General features: G+C 40.3%; 1 protein-coding gene across 2 annotated transcripts in view; it reads left to right on the top strand.

Moving 5' to 3' along the window:
* The window catches only part of LOC127640083 (ankyrin repeat domain-containing protein SOWAHB), a 121238-nt gene extending 117978 nt beyond the window's left edge, over window positions 1-3260 (top strand). For both annotated transcript variants that reach the window (XM_052122476.1, XM_052122477.1), the window contains exons 8-9: window positions 1863-1958; window positions 2414-3260. In XM_052122476.1, coding sequence (XP_051978436.1) covers window positions 1863-1958; window positions 2414-2562 — 245 coding nt within the window. In that variant the 3' untranslated portion in view covers window positions 2563-3260. The remainder of the gene's footprint in view (window positions 1-1862; window positions 1959-2413) is intronic.
* Window positions 3261-26675: the final 23415 nt, after the last annotated feature.

Raw genomic sequence — 26675 nt, 5'->3', positions numbered from 1 at the left:
ACTCACACCTCTGGTTCTGTGTTTAAACAGAAGTCTTGAGAGAGTGTCCATGTTTTTATGTAAGAGAGAGGGAGGAATAAAACATAGTTTATTCAATGGTGCTTAAAGTACCCAAATGTAATTCTTAAGGTAAAGATACCTGTATTGAAATGGACTCAAGTAAAAGTTCAAGAAAATAATCAAGTATTAAAGTAACTAATGTCAAATGTACTTTTATATCAATAGTACAAGTAAATAGTAAAAATAATAGCGCAGCTAGTCATATTTGCTTCATAGACATGGTAATTTGGCTAAATGTAAATCCTTATATCTTTATAATAATAATAATAAAAACTGATTAAAACTTATATAAACAGCCTCTTCTCTTCAGATTACTGACTGATGCTGTTCGGGGTTCCCGGAGATCTTGATTCAGATTAATGAATCAATTTGCAAAACCACTTTTCAAACCAGTTTCAACATAAATTATTCTTTCGTGAATCGGATATCACTAATAGAGCATATCTCTCTCTCTCTCTCCTCTCTCTCTCTCTGTGTTCAGTTGTCAAAACAACGAAAGGTCTGGAAAAATGTTCTGGAGTAAAATAATTCATTTTGTCATCAAAATATAGTGAAGCAAAAACAAAAGTCGAGTAGAGTAGAAATATTTGAAAATATTTATACTTAAAGGGACAGTTCACCCAAAAATGAAAATTATCTCATCATTTACTCACCCTCATGCCATCCCAGATGTGTATTTCTGCTCTTTAGGACCATACAATGCAAGTGAATGGTGTCCAGAACTTTGAAGCTGAAGACAAAAAGTTATCATAAAAATAATCCATACGACTCCAGAGGTTTAATCAATGTCTTCAGATGCGATATGATAGATGTGGGTGAGAAAACGATCAATATACAAGTAGTTTTTTATCATAAATTCTCCCTGACCAGTAGGTGGCAATATGCACTAAGAATGTGAATAGCCAAAAACAAAAGAAAAAGAAAGTTAAAGTGTAGATCAATAGTAGGAAAGGACATAAATATTGATCTGTTTCTCACACACACACCTATCATATCACTTCTGAAGACATGTATTAAACCACTGGAGTTGTATAGATTAATTTTGTCCTGCCTTTATTTGCTTTTTGGAGAGGTTCTGGTCACCATTCACTTTCATTTTAAGAACCTACAGAGCTGAAATGTTCTTCTAAAAATCTTAAAATTCTTAAAAATGTGTTCTGCTGAAGACAGAAAGTCATACACATCTGGAATATCATGAGGGTGAGTAAATGATGAGAGAATTTTCATTTTTAGGTGAACTATCCCTTTAAGGACATTAATAAATGATTTGTAGTTTGTTACTATACAACTCTGGTTTTATTCAAAGCTCATTATGTTCCCTTATTGGAAATGTCGTTATGTCTTCTGAAGTCTCTCAAGTCGTTAGATGACAAGCACAAGTGTGAATATGTTCAACAGAAATGAAGATAGTGTCATTTATACAGGGATGATGCAGATTAATAAGTCATAAGTGTCCCAATGTTCAGTGGATGAACACCCTTGCCAGTGCCCGAATTCGTGTTCAAGATATACCTTCCCTCCAATCACCTGTCATATAGCGACTTCTCATGATCACATTGATCCCTGATGGATAAAATCAAGTCCAACCCTTCATATTTATGTTGTTATCCTGTTTTCACTCAGAAATATGTAATATTCCAAGTCTTCTGAAGCCGTATGATAGCTTTATGTGAAATACAGACCTAAATTTAAGTCAGTTTTCACATAATCTTCATTAATGCTTTTAACTCTCAATATATAAAAACTGTTTAATTGTGAAGGTTTTGCTGAACGATCTGAAATGCCTTTTTCTCTCTCTTCAGATGCCAAAGTGAATATCAGAGACTATCATGGGAAGATTGCAGCTCATTACTGGAACGGCAGCATGGATATTTTTAACAAGCTCACATCTCACTCTGGCATGTGAAACCTAAATGTACTATTCTACATACAGGATCAGATATATGTTTCTAGCAAAGACTAACAACTTATGTATTGTGTCAACCCTGAGGGGGCAATTCGCTAAGAATGATTTGCTGCTGTTGATAGCATGATGCTGTCCTTGTTATTTTAGCATCCGATTCGTCACATAATGTTAATAGTGGCAGACAAATAGCACTGAGCAATCTACATCAAGCCTAATTTACAGTAAAATGAGGTGCTGTCTGTGCTAAAAAGAATGACAAGCACTTATTTAAATACAGCACAGTGCATTTCGGCACATTTAGAGTCTGGTTAAACTGGATTGCAGGTGGTTAGTGAATAAGACGCAGGTTTTGCACAGAAATACAGCCATTTAGTGAGACTGCCCCTGAATATTTCTGCTGTTCCATTGGTTGTTGAAGTTGATTGACAGTTGTTTTTCTCCACTCAGCTGGCAGATGGTCAAGGGGGAGGCGGACCCAGTGCTATGCACAGCTGTCTACCCTGCTGTCTTACTCTCAGACACATGGGAAAATCAATGTGGAGGTCCGCGCCGGTCCACTAGAACCCGCTACACTGAACCGATCACCCTCCTCCTGATACCAACACTGAACACTAATGCTGCACTCATGTCAGAAACCTGGTCTCATTGAATCCCGTTACTGTACCTAAATATTTGCTAAATTAATTTTACGTGGGTCGTTGTGGTGGCAGATCAGTTTTGTTGATTTAAAACTTGATAGATCTGTTTGGGAGAACATTTAAATTGCTTTTAGTGCAATAAACTACACACAGTGGATATATCAACTCAGGACTGCCTCGAGAAATGTTTGTAGTATTTTTGTTGTTCTATAAAGTACTTGCTGTGTTTGATAATATGTCACTAAGACATCATACCGATTAGCAGTTTTGTAACAAGCAAGAGATGAAGCAATACCATTTTTGACAATCGTTCCATAACTTGTTGTTGTTTTATATAGAAAAGTTGTTCCGGCTTCAACATCAACGTCAAACTAATTTCTTTCATATGGATTGAGTCCCTTTACAAAGAAAACTGAAATCTCTTTCATTCTGACCAAAATCACAATCTCATTATAATTATGACTTCTTAACTTGTATGTATTTACAAGTTTAATATTTACACTATATATACTTTTCAAGATCAGGTACAACATTTTAAGAAAATATCTTAGCATAAATTATAAGCTTGTAAGAATGTATTTTGATATAAACATTGATGGTTTAAAGGGATAATTCACCCACAATGTAAATTCTCTCATCATTTCTCACCCTCATGTCATCCCAGATGTGTTTCACTTTCTTTCATCAGCAGAACACAAATTAAGTTTTTTAGAAGAATATTTCAGCTCTGTAGGTCCATACAATGCAAGTGAATGGTAAACAGAACTTTGAAGCTCCAAAAAGGGCATAAAGGAAACATAAAGGTAATCCATACGACTCCAGTGGATTAATCAATGTCTTCTGAAGTGATGTGATAGGTGTGGGTGAGAAACAGATCAATATTTTAGTACTTCTTTACTATACATTCTCCTCCCTGACCAATAGGTGGTGATACGCACGGATAATGTGAATCTCACACACACACAAAAAAAAAAACGAAATAAGAAGAATGTAAAAGTGAACATTTATAGTAAAAACAATTTACTTAAATATTGATCTGTTTTCCAACCACACATACCATGTAAATTCTGAAGACATGGATTTAACCATTTATGGTGACTTTATCTGTGTTTTGGTGATTCAAAGTTCTGGTCACCATTCACTTGCATTGTATGGACCTACAGAGCTGAGATATTCTTCTAAAAATCTTCTTTTGTGTTCTGCAGAAGAAAGAAAGTCACACACATCTGGGATGACATGAGGGTGAATAAATGATGAGAGAATTTTCATTTATGTGTGAACTCTTTATTTAAGAAAAAAGACAAGAGATTTGTAAATTGTAACTTTTTGGAAAATTGGAATTACGAAGAATTTATTCTTAAGAATGTTTCATCTGATCGTATGCGTGTGTTTTCATTTATTGTGTAAAACATATTCATTTTCAGCATGTCAGAGATTAACTGTACTGTTTAACAAACTATATATGCACATATGTTTTTTTGTTCTAATGTAAAGCGAATGAGAGCAACAGGATTTTAATTGGTCATCTAATTGTTCACATCGATTTCTCCTCAGAATAAACGACATCCGTGTAAACACCTGCTAAAACTTTTAACACCAGTTTAAGACTGCATCCCAACTCACATACATCTACAGTACTACACACCAAAGGTATATACTTACCTGATGATGGGAAAGTGCTCCTCTCCAAGAAATTGTCCAACCCTGTTTTAACCCACTACTTGTTTACAAAAGCTCCTGAAAACATCATTTCTGTTAATGAAGTTTTGTTTACCTGTCAGAAAAAACACATCCCAATGAACACATCACCTAGAACAGCACACCATACTGTAATGCTGCTGTCCATCTGTTGTATCTCTTTGTCTGTGTTTGGACACTAGCTGCAGTATTTCTCACTATCAGAGCAACTCTCACAGACTGATGTCCAGATAGCTGCTGTGATGTGATGAACGTACTGTATGTGCTCATATTTACAATAACACTTAAACTAAAACATACAAGAGTGAGAACTCTCTCTCTCTCTCTCTCTCTCTCTCTCTCTCTCTCTCTCTCTCTCTCTGTAATGAGAGAAGACAAAGATGGACAGACTTTTTTAAAATAGTGTTTAGAAGCATAATTCATGCAAAAGAACTACATGATCCTGAACAGAGATCCACCAATCAGAAAACCCCAAGACGCAATCGAGTTGCTCTTCCTACAGTCTCAAATTACTTGTAAATTTGTATAATTCTTAATATTTTGCATTATAATTGAAATATAAAGTTTCTATACTTTAATCAAAAACTTTAAATGAATAGTTTTTTATATTTCTGTCATTTTTAATCCGATTATGTCATTCACAATGCTTCATGGGATTGTAGTTTATTTCCTCATGAAAGATGGTACACAGATGTACCTTTGTCATTTTGACAGATTTTCAAATAATTTTAGGCTTCAAATCAAATGTTGTAATGTTGTGATTCACCTCGGAGCTGGTTGGTTTTATTCATGGCTTACAACTTGAAAGATTTTACAGTATATTGGCATCATCTATTTATTTCACATTCATGTTTTCCATAGGGAGTAAACATAATGAAATACTGATAAACACTGTGAGAGAAACTTGATTCTGTTTGAACCATTTGATAAAAAAACAAACAAAAAAGTATTTTCCTCATTTATAATATCAGAAAGATGAAAACATTATTTTTAAAGTGGGAAATTACATATAATAACAGTTTCGAACAGAAAGTGCATAAAGCAAAACAAGCATTGGTAGCAAAACATGATATTTTATAAATAAATACATTTTGATGACACAAATTAACATTTAAATATATATATATATATGTATGTATAATAAAATAATATATATTTATATAAATATTTAAATGTAAATTTTTCATTTTCTTTAATTAGTGTTCAATTGTTTTGCATGACACACTCAATGAAAAAAGTCTACCAAGCAATGAGAGAGACTACAGTAGCCTGTAAGTCCTTTGAATAACCCAGTAAGAAATAGCTTTTCTTGGAGGTTTGAATTACGATCTCATGTCAGAATGAGGTGTTTAGGTGTAGAGAAGGTAGCAGTGCACATTCAGTATACAAAGCTCACAACAATAAAAAATTAATTGTGAAAATGACTGAGCTTCTCTTAAACTTTATAAAGAGAATATAAATCATCCTGATCAATTACAGTCAATGTCAATTTAAAGACTGTAATTAAATACAGACTGTTTTCATGTTCCTTTCTTCTGTGGTGAATTTACTGCACTCATGGTCTGACCCGTGTTCCTCTGGAGTGCCTCTATGTCAGTTAACAGAGCAGGACTGCAGCAGGTCAAGCATCCATCACTCTATTGTCCATCAATAACAGTCAATCACTCCTGCCTCAGACTGTTTGTTTAGGTCAACATTGAAATCCAGCATCTTTGTCACCTCTGGCCAAACACATAGCCAAAGAGACCCTTGGGCAATCCATACAAAGAACCGGAAAACACATACTAGCACACACATTTATTGCCCTTATAGCTGAAGCAACAGTTTCAGACACACAAAGATGGGTTAAAACCTATCAAATCCACGAAACGGCATATTCATTTCCTGCATTACGTGCTAGTCACTTACACAAATCATAATCAAACTTAAATATATCATCAAACACTATTCAAATGCATTCTGTAGTATGTCATATTTCTGAGTGAAACTGGTTTTGTCTAGTCCTAGTTACTTAAAGTTCTCTGTAAAAACACTTTTCAGGTACTTAATAAAGCCTGATGACCATTAAAACATACTGAACTCTATTTACTTTACATATGTTGCTAATGTTATAAGTGGAATTAAACAATTATCAGAGGTGGGTAGTAATGTGCTACATTTACTCTGTTACATTTATTTGAATAACTTTTTGGGAAGAAATGTACCTTTAAAGTAGGTTTAAATTTGTACTTTATCTCAAGTAAATTTCTAATATATTTTTTTTGTATTTTTTACTTTTACGGCATTCCTGTCGTAACATTACTGAGGGTTTTTTAATTCATGCATAATTTATTGAAAGATTATTGAATAGGAATTTTACAACAGTGGAAGTTCACACAGCTGCGTGCATCACTCAAGCAGAGTCCATCACTGCTCCAGCATCAAACGCTTCGAAATAAGTGAAACGCTTTCTTTGCTCTGCTCAGTGATAAAATGTTTTGTCATGCAGTGCCTTAATTTATCAAGACAAGCAGATATTTCAAGATTAAAATTGCAGCTCCAACGTTGAGGTAAATTGTGGCTCTAATGATCTACCAAGTACAGTAAAGTACCATGCCATATAATTATCACAATACCAAAATGTCAGTAGTCGGTGGTGAAATTTTACGATTCTCAATTCCAGCTTCAGAAACACAACAAATAACAATAACCAATATGTAAATTATGGAAGAATGGTTTCAAGTTCTTAAGTAATTATTCAAGACTTGTAAACAGTCAGTAATAAAATAACAATAAAAACAGTTTAAGAAGCATTTGAATTTAAATGTTTTTAACAGCAGTAGGCTTTCAAGTATTCAATAAATATTCAGAATGAAATGGAGCATAAAATTGCTATTGGTCTTCTCTGTATGATTATAATACATTAATACTTTTTAAAGCTACTAATGTTAACCGGTCCAGAGCCGTGAGTGTTTTCTTGTTATGGTTGTTTAATTATTATAATGACACGCTAGACAGCTGCAGGTCTATTAGCTTATATTTGTACTTACAAGTCCGACATTTGAATACAAATCCGCTTTTTACTCTGCTGTTTACGTTCACTTTAGACATCACTCTCTGTGATTACATGAATACCTCACCAAGACGGGCATTTTGGAGGAACTTTTAAATGAACTGACCGTTCAGGTGCGCATTACGAGTGTTTTCGGAACACAAGCGCATGTTCAGCACACACACACACACATACACCACCTGTCAATCAAACAGTGCACAGCTGTTACTAGCGAATTATAAAATGACTCTGGATTATTTTCAACAGCAGCATAAGAATATAAACATTCTAATAAGTGACACAGGCCTAGGCTGTCACAAATATAGCTGGTTAGTTTTCAGTTGTTTACTTTTAATCAGCCTGCTTGTCTGGTCATGCAAGTAAAATTCTCTTTCACTTGCCCCTTTCAAAATCCACGTGTACCGCACAAGTGTTAATGTCAAGTCCTGATTAAATATTCTATTCAACATTCTCCAATAACATTTTACTTTTGCAGTAAACTCCTAAAGTAAATGTACGTTGTTTTAAAGGAATTTTAGATATTATTTTGGAAAACAAGCCAAAAAAGGCAAATCAAGAAGTATTTTGTTCCAGTATATAATGGGCTATGACTACACTCGCTCACCTTTATGTTCCCTTCGATCCATCTTTAAAACACAAAAAACAAACTTTCTCTTCTTAATAGAGCTGCGAATCACCGATTTTCTTCATGATAAGATTCAAACAGTGAACGTGACACATATATTGTGATTCACTACATCGTGAGCCATCACGTTATAATCTAGCTGCAGCAAATGTGCGCGAATGACGAGCGTCCCTTCGCCAGAGTGTGCATCGTCCGGAGAAGATTCAATCTCTTCCCTGGTCACTTCATGTAACTGATAGACGAAGCAATGACCACACAGAGAAATGCTAGTTTCTGACTTTATTTTTATAACCCGCTTCCTTATTATTTGAACTTTGAACTAGTAAAGGATGCTTTAAAGATATAATTCCGGGGTGTTTCATTGTGAAACGGAATGCGGAACAATAATCGTTTTATATCGATTATCTTGTTTTCAAAATCATTGGAAGCCAAAACCGTAATTGGAAATACAATTTGATTAATCGCCCTGCGATATGTCTAGGGATGGGATTCAAACCCAGATCTTCAGCTTGATAACACATGCACAATTTAGTTATCCAATCTCTTAATCCACTAAATATCTAACCCGTTACCCAGTTTAATGTCAGGTCACAAATGCCCCATCGCGAAAAATACAAATATGCCCACCTTCATTTGATCGGCAGTTGACCCCATATAAATCTGTCATGGCTGTCTTGAGTTTGGTCTGAGCAGAGGTGGGCGGAGTTAGTGTAAACAGCATCTGCCAACAAGATGGGCTACTTGCACTTAGAGTAAATAGACACTGTTTTTCAATGGTACTTTGTCCTTATTGGAGTTGAAATGCTCCTGGCAACTGTATGGAAAAGATAAGCATAAACATCATTCTTAACATCTAATTTTATGTTTCACTGACCAAGAGAGAAAATCAAACTGGTTTGGAATGACATAAAGCTGTGGGTGAATAAATGATTCAACTCATCATTTTAATCATGCAATTTGTAATGCTATTTTTTCTGATAAGTTATTGCAAAAAAAAAAAAAAAAGCTCTATAATGTTCTCTCATGGTCCAAACAATTTCATTCACAAACCCCCTTGTGCTTTTTTCCAATTTCGTGTCTGGTGCGTTGTGCTTCACTAAGAGTCTGTTTTTATCTCCAAATCCTCTGTGGAGCCGAGAGAACAGCGACAATGGAGTCATCCAGGTTAACTTTTCTTTTGTGGTCCCGTCTGCGAAGCACAACACAATACATGACTATTTATCAGGGCTTAACCTGTCAGAGCGCTCCTTCTGGCTCTGTGACACCACAGAGACGGATCATCCCAGCCCGGAGAAAGATCTACCGCTGCTCAATGGCAGCTGGATTGTTTTACAGGACAATTAGGCCTGGCTTTTGTTTGGATAATTACAGTGGATTTGAAACAGCACAGCCCCCTTCAGGTCATGAGGACAACTAGACACAGCCATTCGAGGAACGCCCAGCATGTTGTTTAGCTGAAGAACTACAAGTCTTTAGATGCAACATATGTGACACCGCTGTGTGAATGTATCCTCGAGCGCTGAGATATGAGTGAAGCTCACAAGAACATGTCCAGGTCACATTTCTCTCCAAAACCACTTCAATGTTTTTATTAATGACAACTTTACGATTTAGAGAGTAACAGTAACTTCATTCAAACTAGTAAGAAAAGTAAAAACTTTATTTATTTTTTTGATTATTATTAATATTTACAGTGTACATTGTTTTATGACAATTAGCACATTTAAACCCCCAAATGTTCTTTATCATAAAAACATTTTAATTGATTTTATCATTACTGATTTTATCTCAATAATGTTTCTTCTCGTTAGATTCTTATTACTGTAATACAGTATTTATTTTTACATTTAAATACAATTATTTGTTTTTGCATTACAATATTTTTGATTTTATTTGTATCATTATTATTATTATTAAAATTTGTTTTTGCAATACAGTAATGTGCTTAATTGTCATTAAAATAATGATACAGTTCAAAAAATACTATCTGGTTTTGAAATAGTCTTCATTTTAATTGGGCATTATTATTATATATATTATATTATATCAACATCTTATCATTATTTTCAACAATGACAATAAAGCACACTTTTCCCTTAATTATCATTACCAATGCAACATATTATTAATAATAAAATAATAATAATTCACTTGTTCATTTCACTGTAGTGCATCCTGACCTTTTACTTTTGAGGTTTCTGTTGTAATGACCATATTTTGCAGTGATTTTCATAAGATTCACATTGCTGTGATACAATGATTTGTTTTATTAAAATGAGCATAACTTAAATGCAGTATAACAAATACTACCATGATGTACAAATTTACATATATTTACAAACTAATATATCAGCATTACAGAAATGAGAATATGTTTTATCTATTTACTGGAAATAATACTTAAAACATATTTAAAAAAAATAGTAAGTATATTTAGTTATTTATTTTTTGTGTAATATGGGCCACACATGTTCTTGGCAGGCTTCATGAGATTCACTCCACTAATTTTTCTATGTGTAAATAAAAAAAGTAAATAAAATCTGTGTTATTCTAAAAACACCAAAATAGAAAAGGAAAAACACAAATACAATCTTAAAAATATCAATTGTTTCTGCTGGACAGCAATGAGATTGTGGACCAAATAGAGATGTTTTCCCAGGTCACCATGTTTCTCCTCGAGACCCCAGTAATCGAATTTATGTGAAGAAATCGAAAAAGACTGTCTCAAACTGTCTCAGATTTGCCAAAATATAAAAGTCGGAGATCTCAATATGAACTCAAACATTTCTCATCAAGACCAAAATATCTGAACTATGCTATACAAATGTGTTTTATAGTTTATATGCTGTAAACTCTTATGAGTAACAAATAACACAACTTCTATATTACATTTTCATCATAAGAAAATGTTTCCACAGTAACCAGCAAACTGTTATTGTCATTAGTAGAGAACAAATACAGTATAAATGTCTTTGTCCAACCAACTCACCAAGATAAAAGCAAGACTGTATCACTTCCAAGAGTCATATACTTTCTGACTCACTCTCTTGCAATACCAAAACAATCGAGCCTAACAGACATATCTCAAGTTCTCTCTGTATATTTGAGCTGAGCATTGTTTAGGGCGTTGTACTTAACTACACAACAACATCTCCATCCATCTTCAAACATACACTGATAAGCTCAAATGATGTGCTACCTTTCACTTTGATGCCATATCTCAGGCCAGAGCAGGTGAACCAACATTGTCAATCCTTCATAATAAAGATATTAGTGGTGTGAACATATTTAATGATTGATCTGAGCTTTGTAGTGCAGCTTTAGAGCACTGACTCACAAGAGTAACATAATACAACCCAACTCTATATTGACCTGCATATCGTGTAAATCAGACACTAAGTGTAATTTGTATGTGGGAGTGCTGCTCTAGATTTGCAGGTGCGCTTTTGTACAAGTATGTGGAGAAAAGCACACAAAGTGTAAATAAATTCAATTCTCCCTGTTCTGATTACATCTGTCCAGCAGCCACACTCTCAGACAAAGGCAAGTATCACTATTACTACTGCTACCCTAACCCTAACTATTCAGTTTCTGCATGTAACTTGTCCCACTCTATTTGAGTGATAAATCAAATCATGTTGTTTCGATGAGACCAACTAGGAATGCTGTAGCAACCAGCCAGAACAACCTAGCATCTGCATAGCAACATGGTTAAAATACACAGAATGCCCTCGCATTACATTCTAAAAACACTCAGAACGCTTTAGTAACTGCATATTAACACACTGGCAACCACTCAGAACACCCTGGAAACCATGTAGCAATGTGCTAAAAAGCCTTTTAGAACACTTTAGGAATCATGTCCAGCAGCAACACCCTGCAACACTCCAGAAGCAGAGCACTCCCACATAAATACATATCTATATCTATATATACAGCAACTGTAATCACATAGCAACTAATACAAATACAAAAAAAAATTCAGGAACCGTAATAAGTAGCAATGACCTGCAACCCCCAGAACACACTAGCAACCACAAAGCAACACTCTAAAAACAGTCTTTTCATTTGAACATCTTAGCAATTGTATAACAACCGCCTTGTAATCAGCTGTCAACTCTTTTTAAAAATGAAGAACATCTCAGTAACCACATAGCAATGTCTTCACAACCAACTGGAACACCCTAGCAACTGCATAAACATATGTTTGAAAATATTCTGAAAACCGTGCAGAATACCCCAAAAAATGCTCAGAACACTTCAGAAATGATACAATGCAACACCCCATAATACCCTAGAAACTGCTGAGCAACACTCTAAAAAAACACTCAGAACATGAGCAATTGAAAAAAACTATAGAGTTCTGGCAAACTAGATGCAAACGTGCCACAAATTTACAGCCTATCAACCACTCAGATCACCTTAACAACCATATAGCAAATTGCTAATAACACTCAGAACACTTTAGGAACCATATACTATAATATAATACATAATTATATGTATAGTACAAAATACTATAGCCATGTCTTCACAACATGCTGGAACAGCCTAGCAACTGCATAAAATGTGCTTAAAACATTCAGAACAGAAACATGCTAAAAACACATGCATACACAGTGCTAACTGTTTAGCAACACCCTAGAAGCCACTCAGAACAACTTAACAACCATATAGCAACACCCTAGCAAACATCCACATAAGAGGGCCAACAAATGAGACTTATTTTGAGCTGCTTCAGTCTTTATTACAGGACACATTGTCTTCAATACGGGATGTTTTGGTGTGCGATTAAGGGGATGAGAGGTGTCCCCTTGGAGCGCCTCGATGTTGAAGTACAGGAAAATAGGCATTTCATTCGATTTGGCCAAAATATGGAAGTCCTGCCTACTACAGGACAATTTGCAACCCTACACCCATAATACACTAGCATCATGACAGTGAGTTTGCATGATCAATCACCATTCACATTTTCAGAAAATTTTAAAATACAGCTTTTTTCAATACACAGTTAATTTTATTTTCTAAAAAACAACTTGATCAGTCAAAGCCGATCCATGATTAATCCCCACAGTCTTTATCAGAGACAATAATCAGATCTACATAATAAGCCCTCACGTACACTGATAACACCGCTTTTGATTAATGTGTTTAGATAATGTGATACCTGCCCCTGGTCCATTCCATTGATTTTCTCCAAAGTGTTGAGAGACGAGAAGCGAGAGAGAAAGGAAATAGATACCGCCTCTGTCACAGAGTTAAAAAAGGGATGTTTCTTTATGATTAATCTGTGATTTTGGGTTTAGGGCAGAGGTGAGACCTTATGGACCGTAGCTAGTTTTTCAAACCCATCAGGTGCAGGGCCCAGGGGAACATGCGAGAGAACAATCAAGGAAAGTGCAAAAAAAAGGGAAATAAGAGAGTGAGAGCCAACAGTCATGTTTGAACATGCTCAATTCATGTTGATTGGAGTGTAGTTATGTAGTTGCAGTCCTGTTGTATCAATTAAACCCATGCTAAAGTCTTGTTTCACTAAGCAAATGTTTGTTTTTGGGGCTGATGCAGATGTGGGAGTGAACTGGATGATAAGCAGGAACAGTATGCCTTACAGGCTACCGTAGAGAGAGATCATGTTCTCCTACAGTACAAACAAAGAAAAGAATAATGGGGAGAAGAATTGAGCATGATTGAGAGAGGATTACAAACAACAGAAACGAGTCACACTTATAAAAGGGTGGATGGAAGGATGAGTAGATGGAAAGAAGTAAGGAAGGAAGCCCTTGCAAAAAAGTATCAGAGTATTACCATGGTAATACCAAAATGTTTGGACTCTACCATGATGCCTATGCCATGCCATTCTTTACCTCTGATCTAGAACCTAGCCAGTAGCCTACCTATACAACATTTATAAGACCATTGAAATGTATTTGTAGCTGTTAGCTTTGAGATAATTTAGAGTATATCTTAATGTTCTACTTAACATTGAAAAAACAACTTTTAGAAGATATTCTTAGATATATTCAAATTTTACCAAGCTGGGGTGCTTTTCCTGTACGACTCAGCTCGCTACTTAACCACCATAGTACGATGCATCGTTGAAGAAACCAACTAACTAGTCATGACTGTTTCCCGAAACCGTGTCGCAGATCTATCGTTTGAACCAAGTTGGTTGAATAACATAGAGCTGTCGTAATAACGTTACGCAGGGGGTGGAGTAATAACTTCTGCTTAGATCGAATATCAAATTTGCATTGACACTGGAAAGTCATTTATTGTGAGACAGATGCTGAATACACAAAAATACCATCAAGTTTAAATGTACTGTGTGAGTGGCGCAATCTTTACCCCGTATGCATGATTATTCAGTAAGCAGATGTCTCCACAGGAACATCATTTCCCCACAATGCTCTATAAATAATTAACATTGTAGAGCCTCTGGGTTTTTCCATTTTTTCGCTTTATTTCAAATGTCCAATAGCTGCTGGTGTTTTTAGTTTATTGGGATTTTTATTGAATGTCACTACAGTTTGCCATTTCACTCGAGTACACATGCACTTCAAAAAGCTTTAAGAACGCCACATTGATTCTTTACACAATAAAAGATATATAACTGTGTGTGTGTTTGTGTGTGTGTGTATATATACTATAATCGTCATACTATAATATATATTAAAATCGTCAAACACAGTTTGGGATCAGAAAAGAGCACCATTTTGTCTCTCTCTCACTCACTCACTCTCTCTCTCTCTCTCTCTCTCTCTCTCTATCTCTCTCTATATATATTTATATATTTATTTAAGTAATATCACAGGAGCAAGAGTGCGATATGGCCCTACATCAGCACTGCTGTGATTGGCCGCAGGTACGAGTGCTGTATGTAATTAGAGCAGTGCTGATTTAGGGCCATATAGCACTATTGCGAGTGAGATATTGCTTATATACAACAGTTCAATGAACAAGTACATTTTAAAAAATTAGGAAAAACTGAGTAAGGTCATAAAAACGCATTTTGCATGGAACTACTTTATTACATGACGAATCAGAATCTGCTGTTGCTGGTTCAAAACAAATGATGCATCCAATCCACCGTTAGTAATTCAAAATGTTTACTTCAGAAATAGTATCATGGCTTGGATAAACAAGGATAGACCGATGGATGTGTGTGTTTATCTGTGTGTGTGTTGTGTGTGTGTGTGTGTGTGTGTGAGAGAGAGAGAGAGAGAGAGAGAGAGAGAGAGAGAGAGAGATGGAGCGTGTGCGATCACCTGATGCCACACCCAATCAGAGATGTTTACAGCTCTCTGAAGGTCCGTTTTCTCAGTGGAATATAGACGTCCAAGTGGGGTATTCCTCTCTATTTCGGGGTATCCAATGTGCAAATGTCAATCACTATAGAAACAGCAATGTCCTCCGCCATTTTAAACAGTATGTATCCAATGTGGAAACTCACAGACACTGTTCTATGTAAACAATGACTAACAGGTCATTGTTTATTTACGTCACCAGCTGGATCATATTACACACAAAAATTATCTTTTGCCACCACCTGCTGGCTAACATATGTAATTTCAAAAATAAAGACAGTAGCTACTAACACATATGCACTATGCATACACTTTAGTTTAGAACAGCACAAACACAAGCGGACTGATACAAACAGTGAAGCGTCTGAGTGCTGATGCTGTTACACCATCAGTGCTCATGGAATGTCTCTCGTCCAATCAGATTCGAGGACCGAAACTAACTGTGGTATATATATATATATATATATATATATACACACTGGTGGCCATAAGTTTGGAATAATGTACAGATTTTGATGTTTCAGAAGGAAATTGGTACTTTAATTCACAAAGTGGCATTTAACTGATCACAAAGTATAGTCAGGACATTACTGATGTAAAAACAGCACATCACTCCAACACCTTATCCTTGAGTAATCATGCTAAATTGATCATTTGATACTAGAAAATCACTTGCCATTATATCAAACACAGCTGAAAGATATTTGATTCATTAAATGAAGCTTAACGTTGTCTTTGTGTTGTTTTTGAGTTGTCACAGTATGCAATAGACTGGCATGTCTTAAGGTCAATATTAGATCAAAAATGGCAAAAAAAGAAACAGCTTTCTCTAGAAACTCATCAGTCAATCATTGTTTTGAGGAATGAAGGTGATACAATATACAGTCTTCAAAGACAAAATACAGGTGCCACCCGCTCCACTCTCTCCACCATCGACGGCGGAGAGCGCCACGGATACGGCGCAATTCCCCAGGTCGATAGGGCAGTTGTGCACCATCTATGCCCCAGTAGCCCTACCTCCTGGCGTGGTCGCCCCGTACTCCCATCCAAGCCCTGTAGGACAACATCCTCGCTCAACGCGAAGGCCTACAGTGCGGCTGGATGCGCTGCCTCCGCCCTGCATGCGATGGCCCTCCTGCAAGTCCACCAGGCCAAAGCTCTCAGAAACATGCACGGGGGTGGACCTGATCCTGATGTGCTGCAGGCACTCGGACAGACGATGGCCACCCTAGTGGTCCAGGAACGCCATCTTTGGCTCAATCTGGTCGAGATGCGTGAGGCTGATAAGAACCGCTTCCTGGACGCACCTGTCTCCCAGATTGGCCTTTTCGGCGACACCATCGAGGACTTCGCCCAATAGTTCTCCGCGGTGAAGAAGCAGACGGAGGCCATCAGTCACATCATGCCCCGCCGCAGACCTGCTACTACGGGCCCCGCCCTGTCTGCCCGTCGAGGGCGTCCCCCTGCGAAGAAACCAGCTCCTGCTCTGCCTCAACCCGGGCCCAGCTCTCAGCCCCAGCGTCAAGCACCCCGCAGGCAGCGCACGCCCCCTGTCTCACAAGCGTTCCTGAGACAGCCGACCCTGACGGGGGCTGTGGTACCCACATTCTCAATAAAAGAGCTATTTCCTTTGCCTCTGGGTCACCTGGCCCGCAAATGCCGTTCTCACGGCAATCTGCTTTCGGATTACGACAATCCCGGTACACCGGACGCGGCGATCCCGCCTTCCGCCTGCCCACGACTGTCCCCCGGCCGGCCGGTTCAGACAAGTCCAGAGGACGCCAGCATCAGACCTCCTCCTCAGTCACGAACCCGCCCCCTGCCGGGTGCGCGGAGCAAGGTAAGTGCTTTGAGTCTATTCTCAGCACCTCAGCCTCAGGCTGCAACGAAGCAGCCCAACGCTGCACTACCTGTTCCGCCCCGCTGCGAGGCCCCGCCGGGTACGTCCAAAATACTCGTCCCTTTGGTGCCCCTTGCGCAGAGCTGGGAAGCGTGGCTTTCGCTTCCCAACGCATCATGTTGGCTGCACCGGACCATTCGACTTGGTTACGCAATTCAGTTTGCCCGGCTCCCACCCCCCTTCAGGGGCGTCGGCTTTTCCGCAGTACACGGCGAGCATGCCAGTTCCCTGCGCACGGAAATCGCGACCCTCTTAGCCAAGGGCGTGGTGGAGCCTGTCCCTCCAACCGAAATGAGGAAGGGTTTCTACAGCCCTTACTTCATTGTACCCAAGAAAGGCGGCGGCTTACGACCAATCCTGGACCTACGTGTTTTCAATCGGGCCTTGTTAAAACTCCCGTTCAAAATGCTCATGCAGAGAAATATTCTGGCTGGCGTTCAGCATCTAGATTGGTTCGCAGCGGTAGACCTGATGGACGCGTACTTCCACGTCTCAATTCTGCCACGACACCGACCCTTCTTACGGTTCGCGTTCGACGGCCAGGCGTTTCAGTACAAAGTCCTCCCCCTTCGGCCTGTCTCTGTCCCCTCGCGTCTTCACGAAGGTCGCAGAGGCGGCCCTTGCCCCGCTACGAGTAGCCAGCATTCGCATTCTCAACTACCTCGACGACTGGCTCATCCTAGCACACTCTCGAGAGTTACTATGCACACACAGAGACCAGGTGCTCTGGCACCTCAGCCGTTTGGGGCTTCAGGTCAACTGGGAAAAGAGCAAGCTCACTCCGGTTCAGAGCATCTCTTTTCTCGGGTTGGAGTTAGACTCAGTCTCAATGACAGCACGTCTCACGAGCGAGCGTGCTCAGTCAGTGCTGGACTGCCTCGCTTCCTTCAAGCCAGGCACAGTGGTCCCTCTAAAACTTTTCCAGAGGCTCCTGGGGCATATGGCATCCTCCGCGGCGGTCGCGCCAATGGGGTTGATGCAAACGAGACTACTCCAGCACTGACTCCAGACTCGAGTCCCGAGACAAGCATGGCACCACGGCATGCATCGGGTAAGGATCACCCCCGCCTGCCTGAAAACACTCCGACCCTGGACAGACCTCTGCTTTTTATGGGCTGGAGTGCCCCTGCAGCAGGTGTCCCGACGCGTTCTGGTCACAACCGACGCCTCCCGGTCCGGGTGGGGTGCCGTGTGCAGCAGGCACGCAGCAGTGGGCCATTGGAAAGGGGCCCCGCTGCGTTGGCACATCAATTGCCTGGAGTTGCTGACCGTCCTTCTTGCTCTCAGGAAGTTCCTCCCATTAGTTCGGGACAAACATGTCCTCGTGAGATCGGACAGCACCACGGTGGTGGCATACATAAATCGCCAAGGCGGCATATGCTCCCACCACATGTCACAACTCGCCCGCCGACTCAAGTCGCTGCGTGCCACTCACATCCCCGGCAAGCTCAACATCGTAGCGGATGCGCTATCACGACCACGCCTGCCCGGCGGGGAGTGGAGGCTTCACCCCCAGTCGGTCCGGCTGATTTGGGAACGGTTTGGCAAGGCCCAGGTAGACCTGTTTGCCTCCCAAGGACCTCCTCTCTCAGGGACGGGGCACGCTCTGGCACCCGCGCCCAGACCTCTGGAACCTCCACGTCTGGTCCCTGGACGGGATGCGGAAGAGCTAGCCGGCTTACCGGCGACCGTTGTGAATACAATCAACCAAGCCAGAGCCCCCTCTACCAGGCACCTTTACGCCCTAAAGTGGCGCTCGTTCGCAGATTGGTGTTCTTCCCGAACCGAAGACCCGCAGAGATGCGCGATTAGATCAGTGCTCCTGTTCCTACAGGAGAGGCTGGACAGGAGGCTGTCCCCGTCCACCGTCAAGGTGTATGTTGCCGCTATTGCCGCCCACCACGATCCTGTAGACGGCAAGTCTTTGGGTATCCTCAGGTTCCTGAGAGGCGCCCGGAGGTTGAATCCCTCCCGGCCAAGCCTAGTTCCCTCCTGGGATCTCTCGGTAGTCTTGGCAGGACTCCAGAGACCTCCCTTCGAGCCGCTTGAATCAAGTGGACTCAGGGCCCTCTCTCTTAACTCTTTCCCCGCCAGTGTTTTTTAAAAAAAGTTGCCAGCCACCGCCAGGGTTTTGGACGATTTTCGCTAAACTTTAATGGCCCGCAGAATATTTTCTTTCATGAATATATGAAGATGCTATATATCAAAATAAAGATCTGGGCCTCTGCTTTTAGGCAAAAAAACGATTTTATTTTATCTTCATTTGTTCTTTTTTTATTGCGACTTGAACAGAGGTAGGTTTTGTCAAAAAACAACATTTCAGACAAAAAGCTGAGAAAAAGGCATGTTTATGTCTGATATTTTGAGCTTCTCATACTCCACTTCTTCATTTTTGAGACGATCGCAGTCTGTTTCTTTGATCAAAGAGTTGCGTACTCTTTCAAAACATGTGCAGGGGTCTTCCTTACCGTATAACACCTAAAACACGGAAACACGGAAAATTCCGTGTTTGGTGGGGAAGCGTTTTTTCATAAAACACGGAAAATTCCGTGTTTGGTGGGGAAAGGGTTAAGACGGCCCTGCTGATCGCGCTCGCCTCTATCAAGAGGGTCGGGGACCTGCAAGCGTTCTCTGTCAGCGACACTTGCCTGGAGTTCGGTCCGACAGATACGTCTGTGATCCTGAGACCGCGACCGGGCTATGTGCCCAAGGTTCCTACCACACCCTTCCGAGATCAGGTAGTGAACCTGCAAGCGCTGCCCCGGGAGGAGGCAGACCCAGCCCTTTCGTTGCTATGTCCAGTGCGCACCCTGCACATTTACCTGGACTGCACACAGAGCACCAGACGCTCTGAGCAGCTCTTTGTCTTTGAGGGACGGCAGAAAGGGAATGCTGTCTCCTAACAGAGGCTCGCCCACTGGGTTGTCGACGCCATCACACTGGCTTATCACACCCAGGCCGTGCCCCTACCCTTGCGGGTCCGAGCTCACTCAACAAGGGGTGTTGCGTCCTCGTGGGCACTTGTCAAGGGCACCTCCCTAGCAGACATCTTTAGAGCCGCGGGTTGGGCAACACCCAACACCTTTGCGAGGTTTTACAACCTCCGCGTTGAGTTGGTTGCGTCTCGTGTTTTGTCAGGTCCGAGCCCGTAGAACTCGGTAACACGTAGACCGACCGGCCGGGTGGATCGCTTGCGCCCCAGCGCCCTTTTCCTGACGTCAAGGTAAAGTAGTGCACCTTCTTCCCAGGGCGCCCCACTCCGAGTCGGGCCCCTGGACGATTCCTCCCCAGCCCTCCGGGTCCGCGGTTCAGCGGAGGAACTCGCCGACCCAGGCCACTGCGGGTACCCTGATGGCCACCCTGTACTGGTATAGGTGCTCTGCAGGTAAGGCTTCCTGCGCGGACTCCCCCTGTGTGTAATTCCACGGTTCTGTCCCCTTACGAGCGGACCCCCGTGTCTCCCTTTGGCAGTTACAGCTGCCCCGGTCGCCGTGCTGTAGCAACTCCCCCCTTTCGAGGCTGGATCTACCACCGCACCATACTTTCCACACGAGCCCTAAGACGGCTGTGTGACGTGTCTACCACTTTTCCTCCCCAAGAAAAAGGGCCCCCTTCCCTATATGCGTGTAAGGGCCCCGGCCGTGATTGCTCTATGTTAGAAACATAGAGAGAAAAGAGGCCCAGCCAGGCTGGCCCGTTCCCATGTTGGCAAACATCGCCTTGTTCCCCTCCTAGGGTAACTAGAAGGATTCCGATGTTCTTATGGGGAATTGGGGAAGGGTACGTGCAGCCGGGTACAGACGATGCGCGGCACTGGATGAAATCCCTGCCCGCCTCTGTATCGGCGGTTCACGTACACGGTTCAGCGCATGGCAAGATTGGAATGGGACCCCTAGTGTCGCTTCTCCGACACAACGTGGAGAGAGCGACAGAAGGGGAACGTTTGGTTACATATGTAACCAAAACACATTGTGTCTTTCCTCCGCCATGTCGCTGAACCGAGCCACTGTTGTGGCCGGACCATTTCCGGCTCCTCAGAAAAATCCTGACTAAACTTCCATATTTGCCCCTCTTAAATACCCGTATGCGGGGGCGGGGTATGCAAATACTGACTGCCAACTCTCACTGGCCCTTTTCAATAGGTCAGAGGTGAATATCGCTTCTCCGACACAACGTGTCGTTCCCTCCCTCAGGGAACGGAGGTTACATACGTAACCAAACGTTTCCTGTAAATGTATTTAAATTCTCTTATTGAATATTGAAGCAGCACAATTAAAATGAAAACAAATAATATTTTCATTCAAATTGAACACACAGTGATAGTGATTGATCTAATTGATTGTAGTGCACCGGTTGCTTATTTTGCTCAAGATCATTTCCTATTTTAGCCCACTTGCCATACAGTCCTGTCAGTCATGACGTGGAAACTGCTTTTGGAAAAGGTGCAAAATAATAATAATAATAAAAAACTATTCTCAATGCTTAAAAATAGCCTTACAAATTCTGACAAAGAAATCTGGGCAGATATGACCCAAAAAGTAAAAGAAGCTGGCTTTGGTTACAAGCAAAGCCCTGAAGAGTTAAGGAATAAGTGTAGGGACTTTGCAAGTGCTTCTCGGATCACTGTATGATCTCTGCAAGTAAACTGATAAAATTACTTAAACTGAAATCAATGTTTCATGTGTATTTATTTATTTATTTATTTGGTAAGTAGTCCTGTATATGGCTGAATAATGAGGAGTCAGACGGTCATTTTCACAAAATAAACACCAACAGATCTCTGACGCATACCACAGGTTGATTTTAGCTATTTATTTCTTCTCAAATTACATAATTTCATCGCAAATCAATATTTTATGTCCATGTATTTATTTATTTGGTTAGTAGCCGTGTAATAAGAGGAATAATCTACAGTCAGCCGGATGTTATCGCAAAATAAACCCCTTCAGGCTGATACAAGATCCTGATCTCCCTGTCGCGGTTTATTGTGCGATAACAACCGGCTGACTGTACATTATCCCTTACATAACTAAGCATACTTATTCGAGCGCCAACAAATTGTGTGGTAGCTCCACTGATAGAGCACTAAACAATGTGGTTGCTTCAGCTATTTAGTTTTCCAGGTCATATTTGCTTTTATGAAACTATCCTTTAGGTTTAGGGTTTAGGGTAGGGAGGTACATTTTGTTGATTTATAACTTGATAAAGCATACCCTTAATAAATGTTTGGGATAATATTTAACTCTCTTTTAGTGCATACACAGTGGATATTTCATACATGTTCCATGTAAGGAACCATGTAATATTATTTTGCAAAAATGTTGCCATACAATGGCAGCCATAGTCACATAATCTTATGAGATCATGCTGAATTTTACAGGCTTTTTGTCCTTTGACCAAAAAGTTACCAAAAACATTAATGACACAGAGGTATACAAGTTTTGTCCCTCCATCTAATGCAACCTACCACTGACTAGCAATATTACAAAGCAAATCATAGTTCATGGCTGTGATGTAAACTAAAGGCTGTTGGCTTGAGAGAAATGTTAATTATAAATAAACTTATATTTTATTATAGTATTAATTAAAAAATATAGTTCTTATTAAATCTTATTAAAAATGTAATTATTTTACACATTATTTGTATGTGCTATGTACAAAACATATAGAGTTCACACAAACTTGCCACTCATTTTTTTTTTCACATGCAAAAGACTTTGCTATTCACCACAAACCTTTGCCAGAAGTTTGCAGCTCTTCACCGTTGAACCTGCAACAAACCTTTGACCGACAATGAAAGTGTTTGCAGCAAGTTTGTGGCAATTCTAGATTTTAAAACTGCATTTGTCTTTACAAACAAGCCATCATGTTAAGAAAAGTTATTTTATTATTAATATTCTTAAATAATGCGATCCGGAAATAAGTGGTAGTCACTCTGTAGAGAAAGTGTTTATATCCCTGCCAGTTCATTATACAAATACTTTCAAGTCTCCTGTAACTAAAGGTCAGGCTTACATTGGTTTCATTCATGCCTCTAAAGTGTTTCCTTTCTCTAAACCCAGAACAGCTTTACAACCTTTAATGATCATCAATTACCAGCCCATTTTGCCTATCAAGCAATCTTAACCACAAAGCGGACTAAAAATTAACTCTATTGAGGAGGCCTGGGTGTAATTGGCTACCTGAATACACCCGCACAAAAGGCTAGCGGGAAAGGCTACTTAGCCAAATGAGATGAATACTGTTTATGGGCTCTTAAATACACTTATCACTGGCAGCACAACAATACATTGACCTCTCAACTTTGGCACGACCTGTCTCGGTCTGTGTTAAATTCAAACCCTGAGTGTCTCCTCCCACAGCTGAGAGTTGTTATAATAGCCAATAAAAAGACAGACAGCAAATGGAGGCCAAGCCTACGGGCCCCTAAGAGCAGTCTGTATGAAAACAGAGAAAGGACCAGAGGCGTTAACTCATTAACGGCCTTTGTTGTGCCAAAATGGGTATCATGCAGGCTCTTAGTGAATGGGAAATGGGCTAATGACCTGAAAAGCAACTTCAAAAGGCGTTACAAACTAGATGAATGCATCCTTCCATTTCAGAGACACTATCTCAATGGAGGACGTGCTCTGAGAATGTTGACTTCTTTCAAACCGTTTAATATGATAATTTTGTCCCTCTAAAGAGAACAAATGCGAGTTTGCATGGGACATTGTGCTCTAAAAACTCAACATGAAATTGTTATTTTCAAGCTTGACAAACTGTTTAAGAGGCCAGTTGTATTTCTTCTTTCATTTTATATGAATCAGATTGGATGTGGCCGTGAATTAAATGCAAAAATGTATGTTTCTCAGGCCAGTAGTCTGAATAGTTTAGTATCCATTGACTCAAAGCCTTCCATTAGCTCTCAAAGTCCAGATGATTCTAGAAATATTTCCAGAAAACAAAGGCATGACAGATTCATTATTTTTTGCAAAGGAAATCACTTTGGTGCATAACTAATCCCAAATTTGCTTGTACTACACAGAAGAATGATATCTCAAATGTGTTCATTGAGGAGAGATGTGCCATTACTTTTCTGAGAGATCTAAATTACTTTTTTGTCTGGCAGATGATAAAAAACCTAAATAATCCCATAGACTTGAATTTCAAGAGGTAGGCCTACTAGAGAATTTCTCCAAGAATATAGACTGTTGGATATGGCTTTTCAATTGGGTCAGTAAGCTACCACCTAGCAACAACTAAGAAATTAATAGAAACCATATAACAAACCCTGGAAACATTCCAGTATTATTACAGAAATTAAGCTAATTCAACAACGCCTATTATCCCATATTTTAACAGTGACATGCCTGACGTGGACACCCCTCCCCCTTCTCATTGTTGAATTTAGGTGCTCAAAATACTCAAGCACCCTGTGTTCACATGTTGAAAATTGGTCACCCTTCCTGGAAACTATCTACCAAACCTTATTATCATTGCTGAGACTTTAGCATGGGGAGGCACCACTCAAATTTTCATCAGAAAAATTTGAGTTCTAGTTTTCTCTTTCTAATCGAAAATATTGATTTAGAAGTTTGTTAATATGAACAGAAAAACAGGGGGCCCTTCATTAGCAAAGACATTTCAGATGTCAGATGTCAGGTTAAAAGGCTATATCACCAGACAAATTTGTATATGCGTTTGCATTTTGTACTATAACTGAGAGAGTCGTTTGCTCTGTTATGTAGATTGTGTTTCCATTCACTCTTTGTTCCTTTTCTTAACATATATTTAAAAACAAATCAACAGATGTCGACCCATATGGATATAAAAATGTCCATTTGCACCCACAGCTGAATGGTGGAGCAGAATTAGTCACAGTCTACTATGTAGCTCTTCTGTAGTCATTAGGCTAATGGTAGTAGCAGATGATGTTGTGGAGGTGGTAGGACAGTGTATATCCTGGGCAGAAGTGTGAAGCCCTTTTCTGACCCTCTGTGGGTGGGTATGAGCCACTGGAGCAAGATTCCCCAAGAGAACCACCCAAATGAAAAACCCTGAGGGTGTTTGTGAGAGCATCTTGTACCCTACACAGGGGGTCTTGAGTTACTTGTGTTGGTGATAGACATTGGGTTAAGTCACTTTCTGGAGACCAATAATGGGAACTAGATGGAGTGGGGGTACCTATTGGACTGTCAGCCAATGGGAGAGTGTGAACTTTAACCTAAGTGGGTGGACAGCACGATCCAGTTAGACGCTTTCATGTAAATCCAGACCCCTAACACTTTTGAGATGATATGGTTTGTGCATAACAGTTCCTCTAGAGATGGTCCACATTAGAATGACCTTTGTTTGAGCTAGTGTGTGTGTAGGTGTGTGAATCTGGTTGGTTGTATGTTCTGGAGGAAGGTTTCTCTCTGAGGAGCTATGCAAGGAGGCCTCAGCTGTGACATGTTGGGATGTCCTGTAGCGCTCGGCCTCTCACATCTCGGTCAGAGCTTTGATGAATGGATCAGCTTGCTGGTTTAGCCTGAGGTCAAATGTAGAGTGATTAGTACAGCACAGCTGAGAGTTGTTGGCACAATACACTGTTCTAGCAACTCTTTGTGTTCGGAAGCAAAGTGGCAAAGCACAGCACAACTATACACTTTTTACATCTAATTTATTTATTTATGTTATTTTTTCCAGGGAGGGGGAGGGCTGTTTTGCCCTTTATTTTTACAAGATAGTATAGATGGACAGGAAACTGAGGGAAATGGTCAGGGAACAAGGTTGGGAAATGACAGGCCGGATTCAAACCTAGGTCACTGTGAACCAACAGCTCTGACACAATATGTCAGGGATGAATGCAGTACCCTATACACCACAGCTCCAAAACACTTATCAAAAGCAATGCACAATGGATTCAAGGGATACGTTTTATAAGTAAGTGTTTTTCCTGGGATTCGAACCTATGAACTTAGTGCTGTTAGCACCATGCTTTATCAGTTAAGCTTCAGGAACTTTCAACTAGCCAATGTTCAACTTTTGACTGAGAAAAGCCAAGCCCATAACACAGACAGTATAATTACAGGCTACAAAAAATTGAGGATGTTAACCACGAGATATCGCCATGGGTTGTTAGCTCACAGGAGAGCATCTTGATTTAATCCCGCCCCTCTGCAGTCACGCCTCTCTGTCTTCATAATCTCCTACTCGTCCACGCCGCCATGCTGTTCTGAGCCCTAGGCCAAGGCCTGCTGCTGTGTTTCCTCCCCCTTGTTGTCTTTTTAAGGGGCAACAAAAGAGCCGTTCTCTAATCACAACCCTCCCACTTCAATTTGAGCACCCTGGGTAACAGGCCATCGATACACAGTCTGTGTGGGCACCTGTGCTCCAAACGCAATTTGTGCGTACTGCCGCTGGCAAGACAGGACCAATTCAAGGGATGACTCAGTTTGTCTCTGTCTCCCCCGCTGTGCCCACCTTGACCGGAGGAGGTGGTTTGAACAACAGAAAAAAACATTGTTG

The sequence above is a fragment of the Xyrauchen texanus genome, chromosome 49 (genome assembly GCF_025860055.1).
Source record: "Xyrauchen texanus isolate HMW12.3.18 chromosome 49, RBS_HiC_50CHRs, whole genome shotgun sequence".
Taxonomy (NCBI): domain Eukaryota; kingdom Metazoa; phylum Chordata; class Actinopteri; order Cypriniformes; family Catostomidae; genus Xyrauchen; species Xyrauchen texanus.
This window is presented reverse-complemented; position numbering and strand designations above follow the sequence as displayed.